General features: G+C 58.2%; 1 protein-coding gene across 9 annotated transcripts in view; it reads right to left on the bottom strand.

Moving 5' to 3' along the window:
- The window catches only part of SCN5A (sodium voltage-gated channel alpha subunit 5), a 76,048-nt gene extending 62,362 nt beyond the window's left edge, over positions 1 to 13,686 (bottom strand). For all 9 annotated transcript variants that reach the window (XM_054595387.1, XM_054595390.1, XM_054595388.1 and 6 more), the window contains exons 1-4: positions 13,414 to 13,686; positions 10,907 to 11,025; positions 3,732 to 3,821; positions 2,272 to 2,400 (exon numbers count right to left, since the gene is read on the bottom strand). In XM_054595387.1, the coding sequence (XP_054451362.1) occupies positions 2,272 to 2,400; positions 3,732 to 3,821; positions 10,907 to 11,025; positions 13,414 to 13,686 (611 nt within the window). The remainder of the gene's footprint in view (positions 1 to 2,271; positions 2,401 to 3,731; positions 3,822 to 10,906; positions 11,026 to 13,413) is intronic.
- Positions 13,687 to 13,976: the final 290 nt, after the last annotated feature.

Here is a 13,976-nt window from a genome sequence, read left to right as displayed (position 1 = left end):
TCAGCCGCCTTGTGGTATCTTTCCAATTGAGTCACACCCCTCTGTTGGCTTTTGGGACACTGCTCTCCCCTGCTGTCCCGCCACCCTTCCTGGCAGCTCCCTCCAGGCTCTTCCCCTCCATCCTCTTCGGCATGGACCTTGAGACATCAGAGCGTCCCATGGCCCAGTCCCCAGGCGGCTTCCCTCTCAGGCTACGCTCACTCCTGGATGATTTCATCTGATCTCCCGGCTTTAAATGCCATCTGCATCCTGATGGCTTCTAAATTTATATCTCCACCTCGGACCTCTAGCCTGGGCTCCAGACTGGAATAGCCCGTTGCTGATTCCATATCTTACCCTGGATGCATTCAAACTTCATACACTCCAACCCGGACTTTTGAATCCCTTCTTCCTGCAGCCAGTTCCTCCCTCCATTCTCCATTTCAACAAGTGGTAACCACCATTCCCCCAGCTGCTCAAGCCAAAGGCTGCCTTGGGGGTCTCCTGTCAGCCCTGTCCTCACAGTATATCCGGACTCTGACCATGTCTCTTACCTTCTCCACGTGGACCCTGGTCCCAGCCACCATTCCCTCTCTCCTGGCTACTAAAATAGCCTCTGAACAGCTCTGTTGCTTCCACCCTTGCCCTCTAGTCTCCTGTCCACACAACAGCCAGAGAGATCTTTACAGAATGTAAGTCGGATCACATCACTGCCCGCTTTTAACCCCCAGTGGCTCCCCTTGCACTTAGCTCTGAATGTGGCCTGGGGACAGCACAGCCTGCCCCCCAAACCCACCTCTCCGCGTCCTCCTCTCCCACTATTCCCTCCCTGGCTCACTCAGCGCTGCCCAGGCCTAAATCTTCTCTGGACTTGGGGCAAGTGGTAGTCTCTCTCTGAGCCTCAGCTTCCCTACCTGTCAAACGGAAACAGTGGCTCTGATGCCCCTTTTAACCAGTAGGTTCTCTAGGTAGCTCGTCAGCAGGTCCTTCTTTCTCTTCCCTTCCTCATAGCACGGCTGAGCTCAGGCCTGCTCATGTCTGGGGTTAAATAAAGACTTCATCGCCCTGGCCGTGTAGCTCAGTGGGTCAGAGCATTGTCCTGATACTCCAAGGTTGCAGGTTTGATTCTCAGTTAGGGCACATACAAAAATCAACCAATAAATGCATAAATGAGTGGAAGAACAAATTGATGTTTCTCTCTCTCATCAATCAATACTTTTTTTTTTTTTAAAGAAAGAAACACTTTGCCATAAGTAGGTCGATTCCGTGAATCTGAGAATCACACAAAATGGGCACTGAACTGAACCTCCGATACCACCCAGCCTAACACTACCCTTTCACAGGTGGGGAAACTGAGGCTCTGCAAGGGCAGAGAGCATAACCCTCACCAGCTCTGCTCCTTGCCCAGGCGTGGTGCCTGGTCCTGCATGCACTGGGTTCTCCACACATCTTGGGCTTTCAGAAAGCTGACGGCTTTCTGACGGCTGAGCCCCTGACCACAGCTCCGGCACGGGAGGCCTGCCTCGATCAGTCTCCACCAGAACACAGCATCCGATGCCTTAGACATCCAGCGCGGCAAGCTTCAACACAGTCCCTCAGCACGGGTCTCCTCCCAGGTGAGGAGGCGGGGCCTGCGCACGTGTGGCAGCTGGCCAGGGGTCCCGTTCACGTTCTGGCGGGCTCCCTGCGTGTCCTTGGCATTAATTTTCTCATTTGTAAAATGGGGTTCAGGAACCCCCATCCAGCCCGCCTCTCTGGCTGGTGTGAGGACCCACTGGATCACGCCAGTGACCAGGTGCCTTAACATGTGCAGAGTCTATGAGCAGGGAGAGCAGATGTGCCGGTGGGTCTGGCATGAGTTCCAGGGGATGCCCAGTCACTTCTCCAGGCTCCTCTCTCTCTTTACTGTAATTTCTTTCTTAGTTACCTCGGAATCCAGGTCACTGTGCACAGGTTTCCCTTGGTGGACAGGGCAGAGAGTGCTCAACCAGAATCCTAACGGTGTCCCTTGAGCACGGGGCTACCGTGGAGCGACAGGTGAGGCGGCAAACCTGACCACCGTGGCCCACCTGAGCTACTGTGCACTGGTCTCTCCCCACCCGCAGGGGCTGGGGGTCTCTATCCCACCTTCTTCCTGCCATGGCAGGAAGGCAGGCTGTTATACACCCCCTGAGGAGCTGCAGGCAGGCTGCAGCGGGGAGGCCGGGAGGGCCGGGCACAGGGCGGTGCACTTGCCCCGCAGTGTGGCCTGGCGCGGCACAGCGCAATGCAGCAGGTGAGCGAGGTACTTACGCCATGACAATCACGCTGAAGTCCAGCCAGTTCCATGGGTCCCGGAGGAAGGTGAAGGCATGCAGGCAGAAGCCTCGAGCCAGTATCTTGACCAGAGACTCAAAGGTGTAAATGGCAGTGAAGGTGTACCTGGGGAGAAAAGATGGGTGGGTTCCTCAGGGGGTCGGAAGCCTGTGGGCCAGGTGTCCCGGGTTCTCCACGTGGCGCAAGTCCTGGGCCCTTCGACCAGGCTCCCTGATGGGCCCCATGGCAGAGCTGGAGTTGTGAGCTGGAGATTTGTTTCAGACCTTCAGCTAATGAACCCATCTTCCCGTTAGTTTATTCAGCATGGAGTGCCCGCCATGTGCCCATCTGAACCTCCATCTTCTCTCTCTTCATTGTGTTGATGTACGAAGACCCTCCACCTACCTCCTCACCCCAGCCTTGCTAGTCTATATCAACAGGCATAGGGTGGCCACTGGGTCTGCCCCATGGGACAGTAAGGGCACCCACAGTCACGGCCTCTCCCCCTTGTTGGCAGGTCCTCAACAGAGAGTGAGGAAAGCATGGTCCATCCTCAACTGCCTGCTGGGTAGGTAGCCATAGATGTCTGCCTTGACCTTGGAAAGGGGTTGATGTTCTAACACTTGAGGCGAGGTGGGGTGGGGGCTGTTCTCTCTGCCTGGGGTGGGCTGAAGGATCCCAAATGCCTGGGTGCTGGCACTGTGGCCCACCGGGCTGGAGTGGGAGGGGCCACACCACGTGCTTCCGAGCTCTCAGCAGCGGGATGCAGGCCCTGGCACTGCTGGTCCTCTGTGACCAGGGACAGCCACCAGGCAAGCGGCTTTGGTCTCCTGAACACAGAAGCCACATGCACCAAGGGCCTACCAGGTCTGCTTAGCACCGGTGGGGAAGGGCCTTCGGTTTGGGAAGGAAAGATCAGAAGCAGTTTTCTGAAATCATGCAAATGGTTAGAGGAGGCAAGACTTGGAGGGAAAAGGCAGCAGAGTACGGGGTTGAGGTCGGGGTAGCCCTGCGGCGCTTCCTGGTGGCCACAGCTCCCAGCTGCACGGGACTGGGCGAGTTTCTTCTCCAATGCTGTCTCCTTCTCTGTTGAATAGAGACAGGGGCTGTGCCTACCCTCCTGGGCTGCCGTGAGGGTTAGGGGAGATGATTTGCTGTCCTATGCCATGCACTAAGTGCTTGATCAAGTATTATTCATTATTATTTCAGAGCCTTTTCCAGGCCTCTTTGGGAGAAACTCCCCGCTTTGTCAGCCTGGAAAGCTTCCTGCCCTGAGGGCACAACGCCGAGCTGGAAGTTGGCAGGAGTGGGAGCAGCAAGAGAGGGTGGGGGCTGGTCCAAGGACTCCCCGAGGTGAGTGAGTCCCTGAGCTTGGACCCAGCCCTCTTCAGGGGTGACTTGAGGGGCTGTTGTATGGAACAGAAAGGAAGGGGGAGGGGCCAGCTGGAGATACTCACTCGACATACTTGGTCCAGGGTGGAGGGTCGTGCTGCGCCATGAACACGCAGTTGGTCAGGATGGTGCACATGATGAGCATGCTGAAGAGCGTGGGCCAGGAGTCAAGGAAAACCATGTGCAGGGGGGCCAGCCAGGCCACTGCTGCCAGAGGGTCCTGGCCCTGGGGTTGTCACTACCAGGCCAGTGCTGCCACATCAATGAGACACAGGCTCCAAGAAGACACATAGGGGCTGTGCCCAGCCCTTACCAACTTCTCCCCGCAGAGGCCGGCCTCTGTCCCTTCCCTGGTACTTGCGGCTGGACACCTGCCCTGCTCTACAGCCCCTAGCAGGGACCAGACACATGAATCCACACCTTTAGCAGTCCCCCTGCAGGGCACAGCCCAGAGGGAAGGGAGGAAGGGCCGACCCCAGACCTCAGAGGTTTTTAGGCAGGGCAGTGGGGGAACACTGTGCTCAGCCACATCGGAGGGAGGAGGCATTTAAACTTCCTCGAGGGCCACTGTCAGAGAGCCAGGCCATGGGGCCGGGTCTGAGCTCCCTCCCCCACTTCCATGGGAGCTGCCCAGGCTGACTTTTGGCCTAGAACTTCTCTGAAGAAGTGTTCTGCTAACAAAATGTATATACCTTGTCGGGACATGCTGAACCTGGACGGCTTCCCTGGTTGCTTGCTGCCTTTGCCCATGCTCTTCACTCTTGTCCTCTATTCCACCCAATACACTCCTCCTCTTCCTCCAAGAAACCCCCCAGCAGGAGCACTCCTCAAGCAGGAGTGTCCTCAGCAGGGGTTCCTTAGCATGTGGTTGCTCTCTGACTGGCAATGCCCACCTGCACCTGGCCAGAAGGGGAGCTGTTCAAAGGCTGGGACTGAGTCTTGAATACCCCTCTGGGCCCTTGGCCTTGAACTAAGCTGCTTCAGGCCTTGTCTGACCCCTGACTCTTTGGCTTCAAGTCCCAGCTGCTGCTTCGGGCTGGACTAAGCTCTACCGGATCTCCACGGCCTCCGTCACCTCTTCGAGGCCTACAGAGAAGCAAAGGACAGGCTCTGAGCCTCCCGTGGGCTGGGGCGTCCCCAAAGGGCCTGGCCGGGAACAGGGATGCTCTGATGCCCTACAAATGCCCTCCCCAGCCAGAGAGGCCAGGCCTCCTATTCCCCGCGGCTGCCCCCAGGCCCCCCCCCACTGCCCCTGCCTCAGCCCCCGATTCCCGCAGGCTGCCCACGAGCCGCAGAAATGGAGCTCCAGGGGCTGCCTCTTTCCTCCCCACTACAGCCCCACCCTCGCATGGCCGGACCCAGCCTCGGCCGGCCAATGGGAGGTCAGTGCTGTCCGACTGGAGGGCGGGCTGGGCTGGGAGGCTGCCTTCTCAGGGGAGGGGCTGCCCAGCTGGAGAGAGGTGAGGCCTTGCAAGGGTTCCACGTGGATGCTCCCCGCACCTCCAGTCCTCCTCCTAGAGAATCTAGGCAACTAGGCAATAGCACGCCAAACCCAGTGCCTCGCTTACAACCAGTTCTCCAGTGTCTTGCCTGGGATGAGAGCGGTCAGGCTTTGGAACCCCCTTTAATCAAACCAGAGCTGCTCAGCTCGGAGGCCATGGCCCCAGAAAGCCTTGATTTCTTCTTGGCCAGGGGACACATCTCCAGGCACTGGGGTCCCTCCCTCAGCTTGGAATCAGCATCCCTCGGCCTGTGGGATGGTCTCCAGGGCAGGCCGACCTCCCTCTGCAGCTTTCAAGGGCAGGACCAGATACCCATCTCAGTGTCCTTTCCCTCTCTCCCCTTCCTGTACACACATGCCCGCACACACGCACGCACATTCCCCATGCCTGGGCTCCATGCCGAGCCTTTCCGCACTGGGCAGACAGTTAACAAGCCCCTCAGCCAGCCTTTATTCATCCCCCCAGATCCACTGCTAAGCCCCTCTACTGAGGAGCCCAGATGATTCCTGAAAAGTGAAATGCTGCTAAGAGTAAGCACTGTCGGAGCCCCTCCTGGGTGCCGCGGGCTCCGCTCTGTGTCCATCAATTAATTCGATTCTCCCAACAACCCACAAGGTGGGGACTCTGAGGGGGGAGATCAAGGCGCAGAGGTTAAGTTGAAGGACACTATGGTAGGCAGAACAACAGGCCCCTCATCCCTGGAAACCGTGGATGTTAATTGATACAGCAACGGGACTTTGCAGATGTGATTAAATGAAGGATCTTAAGATGTGGAGATTATCCTGGATTTTCTGGATGGGCCCAGGGTCATCACAGGGTCCTGACAAGTGGGAGAGGGGGGCAGAGAGCCAGCCCCAAAGTGATGCAAGTGAGAAAGACTCCACCAGCTGTCATGGGCTTTGAAGATGAAACAGGGCCACGGGCCAGGAATGCACACAGCCTCTACACACTGGAAAAGCCTAGAAAACAGATTCTCCGCTGGAGCCTCTGAAAAGGAACGCAGCCCTGCCGCTCCCTTGATGTCAGCCCAGTGAGAACCTTCTGGATTCCTGACTTCCAGAACTAGAAGGTGTTGACTTCGCATTGTTTTAAGTTGCTAACCTTGTTACAGCAGCCACAGATAATGACGGTAGGTACAAAGCCCGTCGGTGGCAGAGCCCAGCTCAGCCTGTACCCTGAGCCCCGCCGCTAGACCATCTCTGCTCGGTGACACCCAAGGCCACCTGGGCCACTCCCCTGACTCCAGACTGAAGAGCCAGCGTGAGTCACACCGCCTCAGGGGGAATGCCACCCCACACTTGGCCTCTGCCACCCACAGGGCAGCATGAAACCGGTCCGTGTGAAGTGCTCACACCAAAAGCGTAAGCAGGCTGCCATGCGGGAGGAGTGGACTTACTTGCCATTTTTAAGAACTGCCACCTGAGCATGTGTGCCTGGCCCTGTGTGGGAGGCAGGGAGGCCCAGGAGCCGCTGAGCTGCTCTGATAAGATGGTGCAGGAAATGAGACGTGCCTCTGGCCGAGCTTCCTGGAGGAGGCGCTAAGACAGGCACAGAAGGCTGGCCGGGCTGCCCCTGGCAATCAGGCCGCCCCGCTGGTCATGGCAAAGCGGGGTGGGCCGAGGCTGGGGGGAGCCCTCTCTGCAGAGCCAGCCTCCCCTGGCTGCAGGGGAACCGTCCCTGGCTCTCACCGGAGTGGAGGCAAGTTCCCCCGGCAGCAAGCAGCAGGGTGGGCAGGCTGCCTTGGACCGGAGAACTTGACTGGACACAGAGGTGAGCTGAACTCTAACGGCAAGGGCCGGGGCAGACAGCCCTCTGAGTCCTGCCAGCCAGGGCCTGGGTCCCGTGGTAGGTAATGACAGCAGCTCCCTGTCGGGGTTTTGGCTTTTCCACACACAGCCATGGCTCAGGGTGCAGCAGGCTCTAGTCTCCGCCACTTGACTGTTCAAAACCCCGCCCAGCTCTTATGGCCCGGAAGACAACTTTTCCACTATTTTCTACCATTCCACTGAGTGTACCCATGTGGTGTGGGAGTGAGCGTGTGATCTCTTCCCACCTGGACCGAGACCCTCATCCATGAGACTCTGCCCAAAGCATCCCCAGGCCCCCCACGGAGCCCAGTACGCAGCCAGTCCCAGAGAGATGACTCAGGCACACCCCTGGCCAGGGCACACCTGTTTGCACTGCCAGGTAGTTTCGGGCCGACGGCTGAGCGGGTCCTATGTGTGGGCAGAAGCACAGGCCGGCTCTCCAGGCCTGAGCTCAGCTGAACATCTTCAGTCCTGTCGTGTCATTGTCCCCAAACACCCACTCCCAGCCTCATGATTAAAATGCCAGCAAGAACGGCCTGCACGGGTCACGGGGAAATGCCTGCAATTCGGCTGCCTGTCTTCAGCTCTCAAGGAGTCAAAAAACTCCCAAAGGGAAGGAAATTAGCTGTGGGGGTATTTTTCATAGGTTTGTGCTATTAAACGAACACACAAACACACACACAAACATGCAGTTTGATTGCCCATTTGAATCTGCTGGAGAGACGTGGGAGTATTCTGTGAACAGATCTGTGCACCCAGGAAAGCAAAATGCCTCTTGGCGTGAACACGAGGACTCTCTGAATGTGACGGCAGTGGAATCTGGAGTTCAGTCGGTTTCTTTTATTTTATCCTAGCGGGAAAACATCCTGCAGTATTTTAACAAAAATACATAGGAAAAAATAATTCAACATGCTCATATTTACTTTTTAGGCACCTTCCCAAGGATGCGTTGCTAGCCTGGGGCCCAGAGCGAAGGTGAGCTGAGTTAGCGTGCACCTGCAGGTCACGGTGCGCACCCGCGCTGTTGCAAGTGAGCAGGCTTTCTTTCCTGAGAGCAGGGGCTGCATTCCTGCCCCCTTTTAAGTTTGAATTTGCCCCCCTCTGCTCTTTCCAAAGGGCCTGACACAGGCCCTTTGCACACGGAGGACTTAGATGTTGGAATGGATATAAAGGTGTAAGCCAACTACAGGTATAGAGTTACAGCTTTGCAAGATGGAAAAGTTTCTAGAGATCTGTTGCACAGCAATGTGCATACAGGCAACCTTACTGTACCGGGCACTTAAAAATGGTTAAGATGGCGTATTTCATGTTATCAGGTTGTTGGTTTTTTTTTAAATCACAATAAAAATAAGGTAAGTAGAAAGTTCGTAATTCAAAACATGAAAGCTGTGCGCACTAGAAACGCATAGTGACCACTGGTGGGCAGGGGGTTTCTCTTTGAGGCGATGAAAGTATTAAGGACTTAGATAGCAGTGATGTTTGTACAACCTGATGAATATACTAAAATCCACTGACTTACACAGCTTAAAATGGTAGCTTTTACAGTATGCGAATTATATCTTGGCTAAAAAACAATGCATGGAAAAGCTATAGATTCCTAGGCCTCACATTGGCGACTGTGGTCTGGGAAGGGCTAGGAATCTGAAATTTTAACAAACTTCCCAGGTGAGACCGAGGCGGCCCTCACAGACTGACGTTTGTCCTGGGGCTGCACGTTCAGGAACCCTGGGCACCGTGCTAAGTCACAGGTTGGGCCAGAGATTCGGCAATTCCTACAAGATCCTCACGATGCCGATGCTACTGGTGGGTGTATCACACTTTGAATGGTAAGCTCAGGGCATCGGCTGCTCCCAAACCCTGTGGATCTAGGCCCCTTCCTCTCTGCCAGTGCCCCCCAGAGCTCACTAAGGGGTGCTGCTGAGGGCCTGCAGTGCGCTCCCATCCATCCCCAGGTAGCAGAGTGTCAAGGTGGAGGCTAGGAACTCAGCACAGAGCCTCACTCGTGTTGAGCGACTTCCCTGGGGCAGCTGCCCTGAGCAACGCAGTCTGGCTCAGAGCCTACAGGGCCAGTCCTGCTAGGTGGTACCAGAACCTCACAGCCTCAGAGCCACCACTCAGCGGGCCCTCTGGCCAGGCTGGGACCTCCAGTGCCTCACCTGCCTCCCTGGCCTCCTGGCCCCACCTCCCGCCCAGGGCCCCGCAGGAACCCTGGGGCTGCTGGGGCATCTCTGGGGGCTGCCATGGCTGCCAAGCACTGCGGGGTTGGTTAGATACCAGGAGGAGAAGCCCCAGGGGAGCTGAAGCCAGCTTCCAGGGAGGCCCGCCCTTGGAGTGAGACCCAAGTCAGGCTCAGCGCGAGAAAGAAGGCTGGCCTTTCCTCATCCGGCTGCCTGTCCGCTGTTCCCCCAGGCTGTGCCCGCGCACCTGCAGGAATGACAACTATCCTGTAGCTGTCCTGTCAACTCGTCGGGGACTCTAAAATTCCCAAGGCGGGCAAGGACAGGGTCTTATTCAACTTTTTAATCCCAGGTTGCCCAGCAAAGTCCCCGGTCTCTACGGGAGGCTTGGGAACAGTGGCAGAATGGCCCAAAGTTAAACCTAGGAGCACTCTTGTCTCACAAAAGTAAGACATAGCTGTGAATGGCAGGCTGCCCCCTGAATACGGCCCCTCGGCATGGTGTCCGCCCACCCGAGAGACCACCCTGCTGATGCCACCGCCATCGCCCGAGTGTGGGCTTTTCCCTGGACTGACACGCGTCTCAGAAGCCTCATGAGAGAGGCAGGGGCGGGGAGAGTCTGTGAGCAGGAAACAAATTCAGCCTCGAGCCCCTCCAGTTCACCCGTGGGCCAAGAATCGGGCTCGGGGCCCCGGTAGGCAGAAAGTGCGGCCCGGAAGGAGTGGTCCTCACCCCTGCCTGGACAGGAAAACCCCTGGGCTGTCAGCATCGGTCCTGGTTACTGTGTCCCTCCCTGGACAGCTGCTTTCCTGAGGCCTCCCACCCGCCCAGAGGTTAATGGGGGAGGTTTCTTCCCTGGCCATCCAGAGTGGGGACAGAGGGGGACCTTCAGGAGCTGCATTGGGCCAGCCCACCCTGCCCACAACTAATCATACCGCCGGGCCCAGCAGCATGGGTTCCATCAACAGCAGAGCCAGCCGCCCGTCAAAGCGAGGCCGCCCAGGCTGTCACAGCAAAGCAGACGCCCGCGCCTCTGCAGCCAGCACCCGCCCTCCCCAGGAGGCTCCGTCTGAGGGGCCCCTCTCCTGAAGTCTGGGGAACAGCCATGGTTGGGTGCCAACACCCCGTCCCACGGGTGGTCCAAAGACCGGTACGTGTCCCTTGTGGCAGGCCGCACTCCACAGCTCTCCTCTGCAGCCTGTGGCTTTTTTAGGCTGTGGTTTATATAATTGAATGCTAACCAGAGTTCTTTGAGACACTCTCAAACTGCAAACATTTTGTCAACACCTAATCAAAAAGCAAGTGTCACGTCCCCCGAAAGATGCCCACAAGCGAATGAACCAGAGGCCTCTTTATCGGGAAGTGCTTTCTCCTCGGCTGAGCCTGGGTGATCCGCTTGAGGTCCCTGCAAGTGGGTGGTGAGGTGCAGGCTGAGAGGGTGCAGTGGGAGGGGACACCTGGAGCCAACATCAGAGCCAGGGGACACCAACGGGCCTCGTTTCTTCTGGGATGCTCAGTAGTTTAGCTCCTAGGATGTTTCTCTCTCCAAGGATCTAAGCAGAGATTCCCAAACTTTCATGTGCCCAGGAATCCTCTGGGACCCTGTTAAAATGCAGGTGCTGACTGGCAGGGCTCGGGGAGCGGGGGAGCTGAGATTCCACATTTTCAACCAGCTCCCGGGTCCATGACTGTGCTGCTTGTTTAAGGAATATCCAGCCCCCATACGCCCACCCCCGCCGGACACAAAGGATATGAATGAACCAGAATCTTCACGGCCGCTCTCCGGATGGGGTGGAAGGGACTGAGGACATACAAGGCGTTGGTGGCACTGAACCGGAAGATGGTCTTGCCTTTATTCAGCACGATGAAGGTCTGTGGACAGAGAGCTGCTTTAGGTGGGGGTGGCAGCCCCTGGGCCCTTATGGAGACAGGTTTGGGGGGCATCTGTTGGCTTAGAACCTCAGAGCCCTGGCTAAGGGGCGGGGTAAGGGAGAAGAGAAGGCCTGAGGGAGAGGTGAGGGCTGGGAGAAGCAGCACACTCAGCAGGTCAGTGGACCCTCATTGGCTGGAGCGGCATGAGGTCAAGTGAAGAACATCAAGGGTAGATGGGGTGTAGTTTATGTACTTTCAAAAGTACTGTCCCAAAGAGAAGGGGACTCCCCCGGTCCTAGCCGTGCTGCTGCCACAGCCGGGACCCGGTTGATGCCCCCTCCTCCCCCATCACCCTCCTCCCCCCTCCCCGCCTGGCATGGCTTTCCCACGAGACCCACAGGGGAATGAAGACTAAGGGGCGAGGAGGAGGGTGAGGGAAGGGCAGACCCCAGCCCAGCAGAGAGCAGCATTCCCTGGGACCCTGTCTCCTGGGGCCCCGACAGATGTCAGCTCCTCACCACAGGGGCGACACAGTGTCTCCCCCTGAGGAACTGTGAGCAGCCCGAGGTAGACCGGTCCCCCAGGCTCCCAGCAGACACTGTCTACTCAGCCCAATGGGCGTGAGCGTTGAGGCCGAGCCACCGGCACATCGGGCGGGTGTTTGGGCCGGCCCTTGAGGAGAGCAGCCGACGCCCCCTCCCCAGCCTCAGCCTGCCCAGGCTCACGGAGGTGGCACAGCCCTGGGGTCTCATTTTGCCCAGGCTGTTGCTGGTGAGACAAAGTCCTGTTTAATCTGGGCTGGGGAGACAAGACAAGCTGACCCGATATTATCAGAACCAAAAGTTCTGCCCCGGCACCTGTGTCACCTTGAGGGGATGCAGGCAGTGTGGCTGGGGGTCAGAAAGGAGAGACAGAAGCTTAGAGACCAGAATCATACCTGGGCCACGGTTCAAGTATTCCCAGTCACAGGGAAAGAAGAGAGTGTCCCTGACTCCTTCCAGGCTCAACTGCCACTAGCCCCCAAAGCTTAGCAAAGCCGTGACCACACTCTCCACTGGGTCCCCGTGCCGTGACTCCTGCCTGTCCCAGCTAACTACAGCCTAATCACCGCCCTGACTTGCCACCGGCTGTGGCCTTAACTGCAACCTTAATTCTGACTTCCAGCTCCGACCAACCCTGACCTAAGCCCACCCGCCCTGACTAATCCCAAATTTCAGTCTAATTCTGACCTGAACCGTGGCCCTGGCCACTGACCTTAACCCCACCCGCGTCCCTTGGACCAGGGAGGAGCAAGACCAGGTTCAAGCTCTCCTCTCCCACCTGTGCCTATGCGGTCGGCTGCTCTCCCTTCGCTCCCACCCCCTCACACGAGCATTCACACATGGCCACGATCTCAAACCACACTCGCACTCAGCCAGGTGCCCCATGACACAGACATACCACCCTTACACCTGCCACGGATGAACACGCGCCCTGGGACACGCGCCCTAGGAACACGGGTCCTGTCTGTGCGCTCCTCTGCTTCCTCAGCCCTGGTACTGACTGTGGTAATGTGAGCAGCCACTGTCGTAGGTCCCCCACCTTCTGGGGCAAGGCCTCCCCCAAGTTCAAACCCACTTCCCTCCAGCTGTGAGGCCTGAAGCGAGGGCAGCTGGGTGGGGAACCAGGCGTCTGCAGGAGTCTTGTGTGCCTGTGGTCTGGCCGGGTGCGGGGCTGGGCAGTCAGTCCTGAGAGGTGCCGCCTGAGCAGGGGACCCCTGAGGCGGGGGAATTTACCTTCTGGATGGAAATCCATCCTGCGAGAGATCCTAACTCACCCTGCCTAGTGGACAAAAGCCACTTCCTCTTCCTATACCCAGGAGGGAGAAAGGCAGAAGCAGCCCCTCCCCACCCCTCTCAGATTTCCCGCAGGGCGCTTGGTCCCTTTGCCAGCCATAAGCCCAGGAAGCTGCCGCTGAGGTCCCCAGCTCCGGTCCAGCGGAGGCCCAGCAAGTCCTCCGAGGAGGGCTGCGCGGGCTGCCCCCGTCCCTGGCTAGGAGAGGGGATCACATGCTGTGCTTTGGGGCCCAACTCAGCTCAGGACAGGACCCGGGCCCACCTCCATTTCACACACACCGGACAATCCCCGAAGTAGGTGCTCTGCCACGAGGGGAGATTTTAATCGTGGCTGCCCTCTCTTTCTTCACAACACCGAGCAATCTCGGGCTGCATGTCTCTGGCCTTTTATTCTGGAACTCCAAACTAAAGGTGATTGGAATGTAGATCACCAATGACTCACTCCCCTACAGCCCAGGAGCCCAGTGTGGAGGCGAGGCCCTCTCCCCAGCTGCTGCGGAGACAAGGGAGGCTGTGCGGAAGCCCGGGCAGGGGGGTGGGGGGTGGCAGTCACCTTCTGGGTGCTATAGAAGGGGTCCAGGTCCTCCAGGGGCTCCCCAAGGAGCTCTCGGGGCGGGTTGCCATAGACATCTGGCAGCTTTTTGGAGGCCTGCAGGTCCAGCTGGGGCCGGAGGGCCCCCTCCTCGGGCAGCCCATCCCGGCTCTCCTGCGAGGCCGTCGAGCCTCGGGCTTGCTTCTCCGCCATGCGCTTCTCGATGGCCGCCAGGGACTCTCGGGTGAACCTGTGGAAGCTGCCGGTGCCCCGAGGTAACAGGAAGTCTGCCATCTTCTCATCCTGCTTCTGGGGCCCAGGCTGTCTTCACGCTGCCTTGTGGGGAAGCTGGAAGACACAAACACCAGGCCTGACGCGACGCCTGGGGCCACGGGGCCGGGTGGCCAGACCCGCCCGCCAGGGAGCGGCTGTGCTGGCGGCGGTGAGGGCGCGGTTTGTGAGGGTGCCCCCAGACCACAGGTCTGCCGCTTCTCCACAGGCACCCCTGGTGGGCGCCGGGCTGGGTGAACCCAGAGCCCTGTAGGCTACGGGGTGTGCACGGGGACCCACAGGAAGGCCACTGC

The sequence above is a fragment of the Pteronotus mesoamericanus genome, unplaced genomic scaffold (genome assembly GCF_021234165.1).
Source record: "Pteronotus mesoamericanus isolate MK-2021 breed Mesoamerican mustached bat unplaced genomic scaffold, CSHL_Meso_final scaffold_54, whole genome shotgun sequence".
Classification (NCBI taxonomy): Eukaryota; Metazoa; Chordata; class Mammalia; order Chiroptera; family Mormoopidae; genus Pteronotus; species Pteronotus mesoamericanus.
This window is presented reverse-complemented; position numbering and strand designations above follow the sequence as displayed.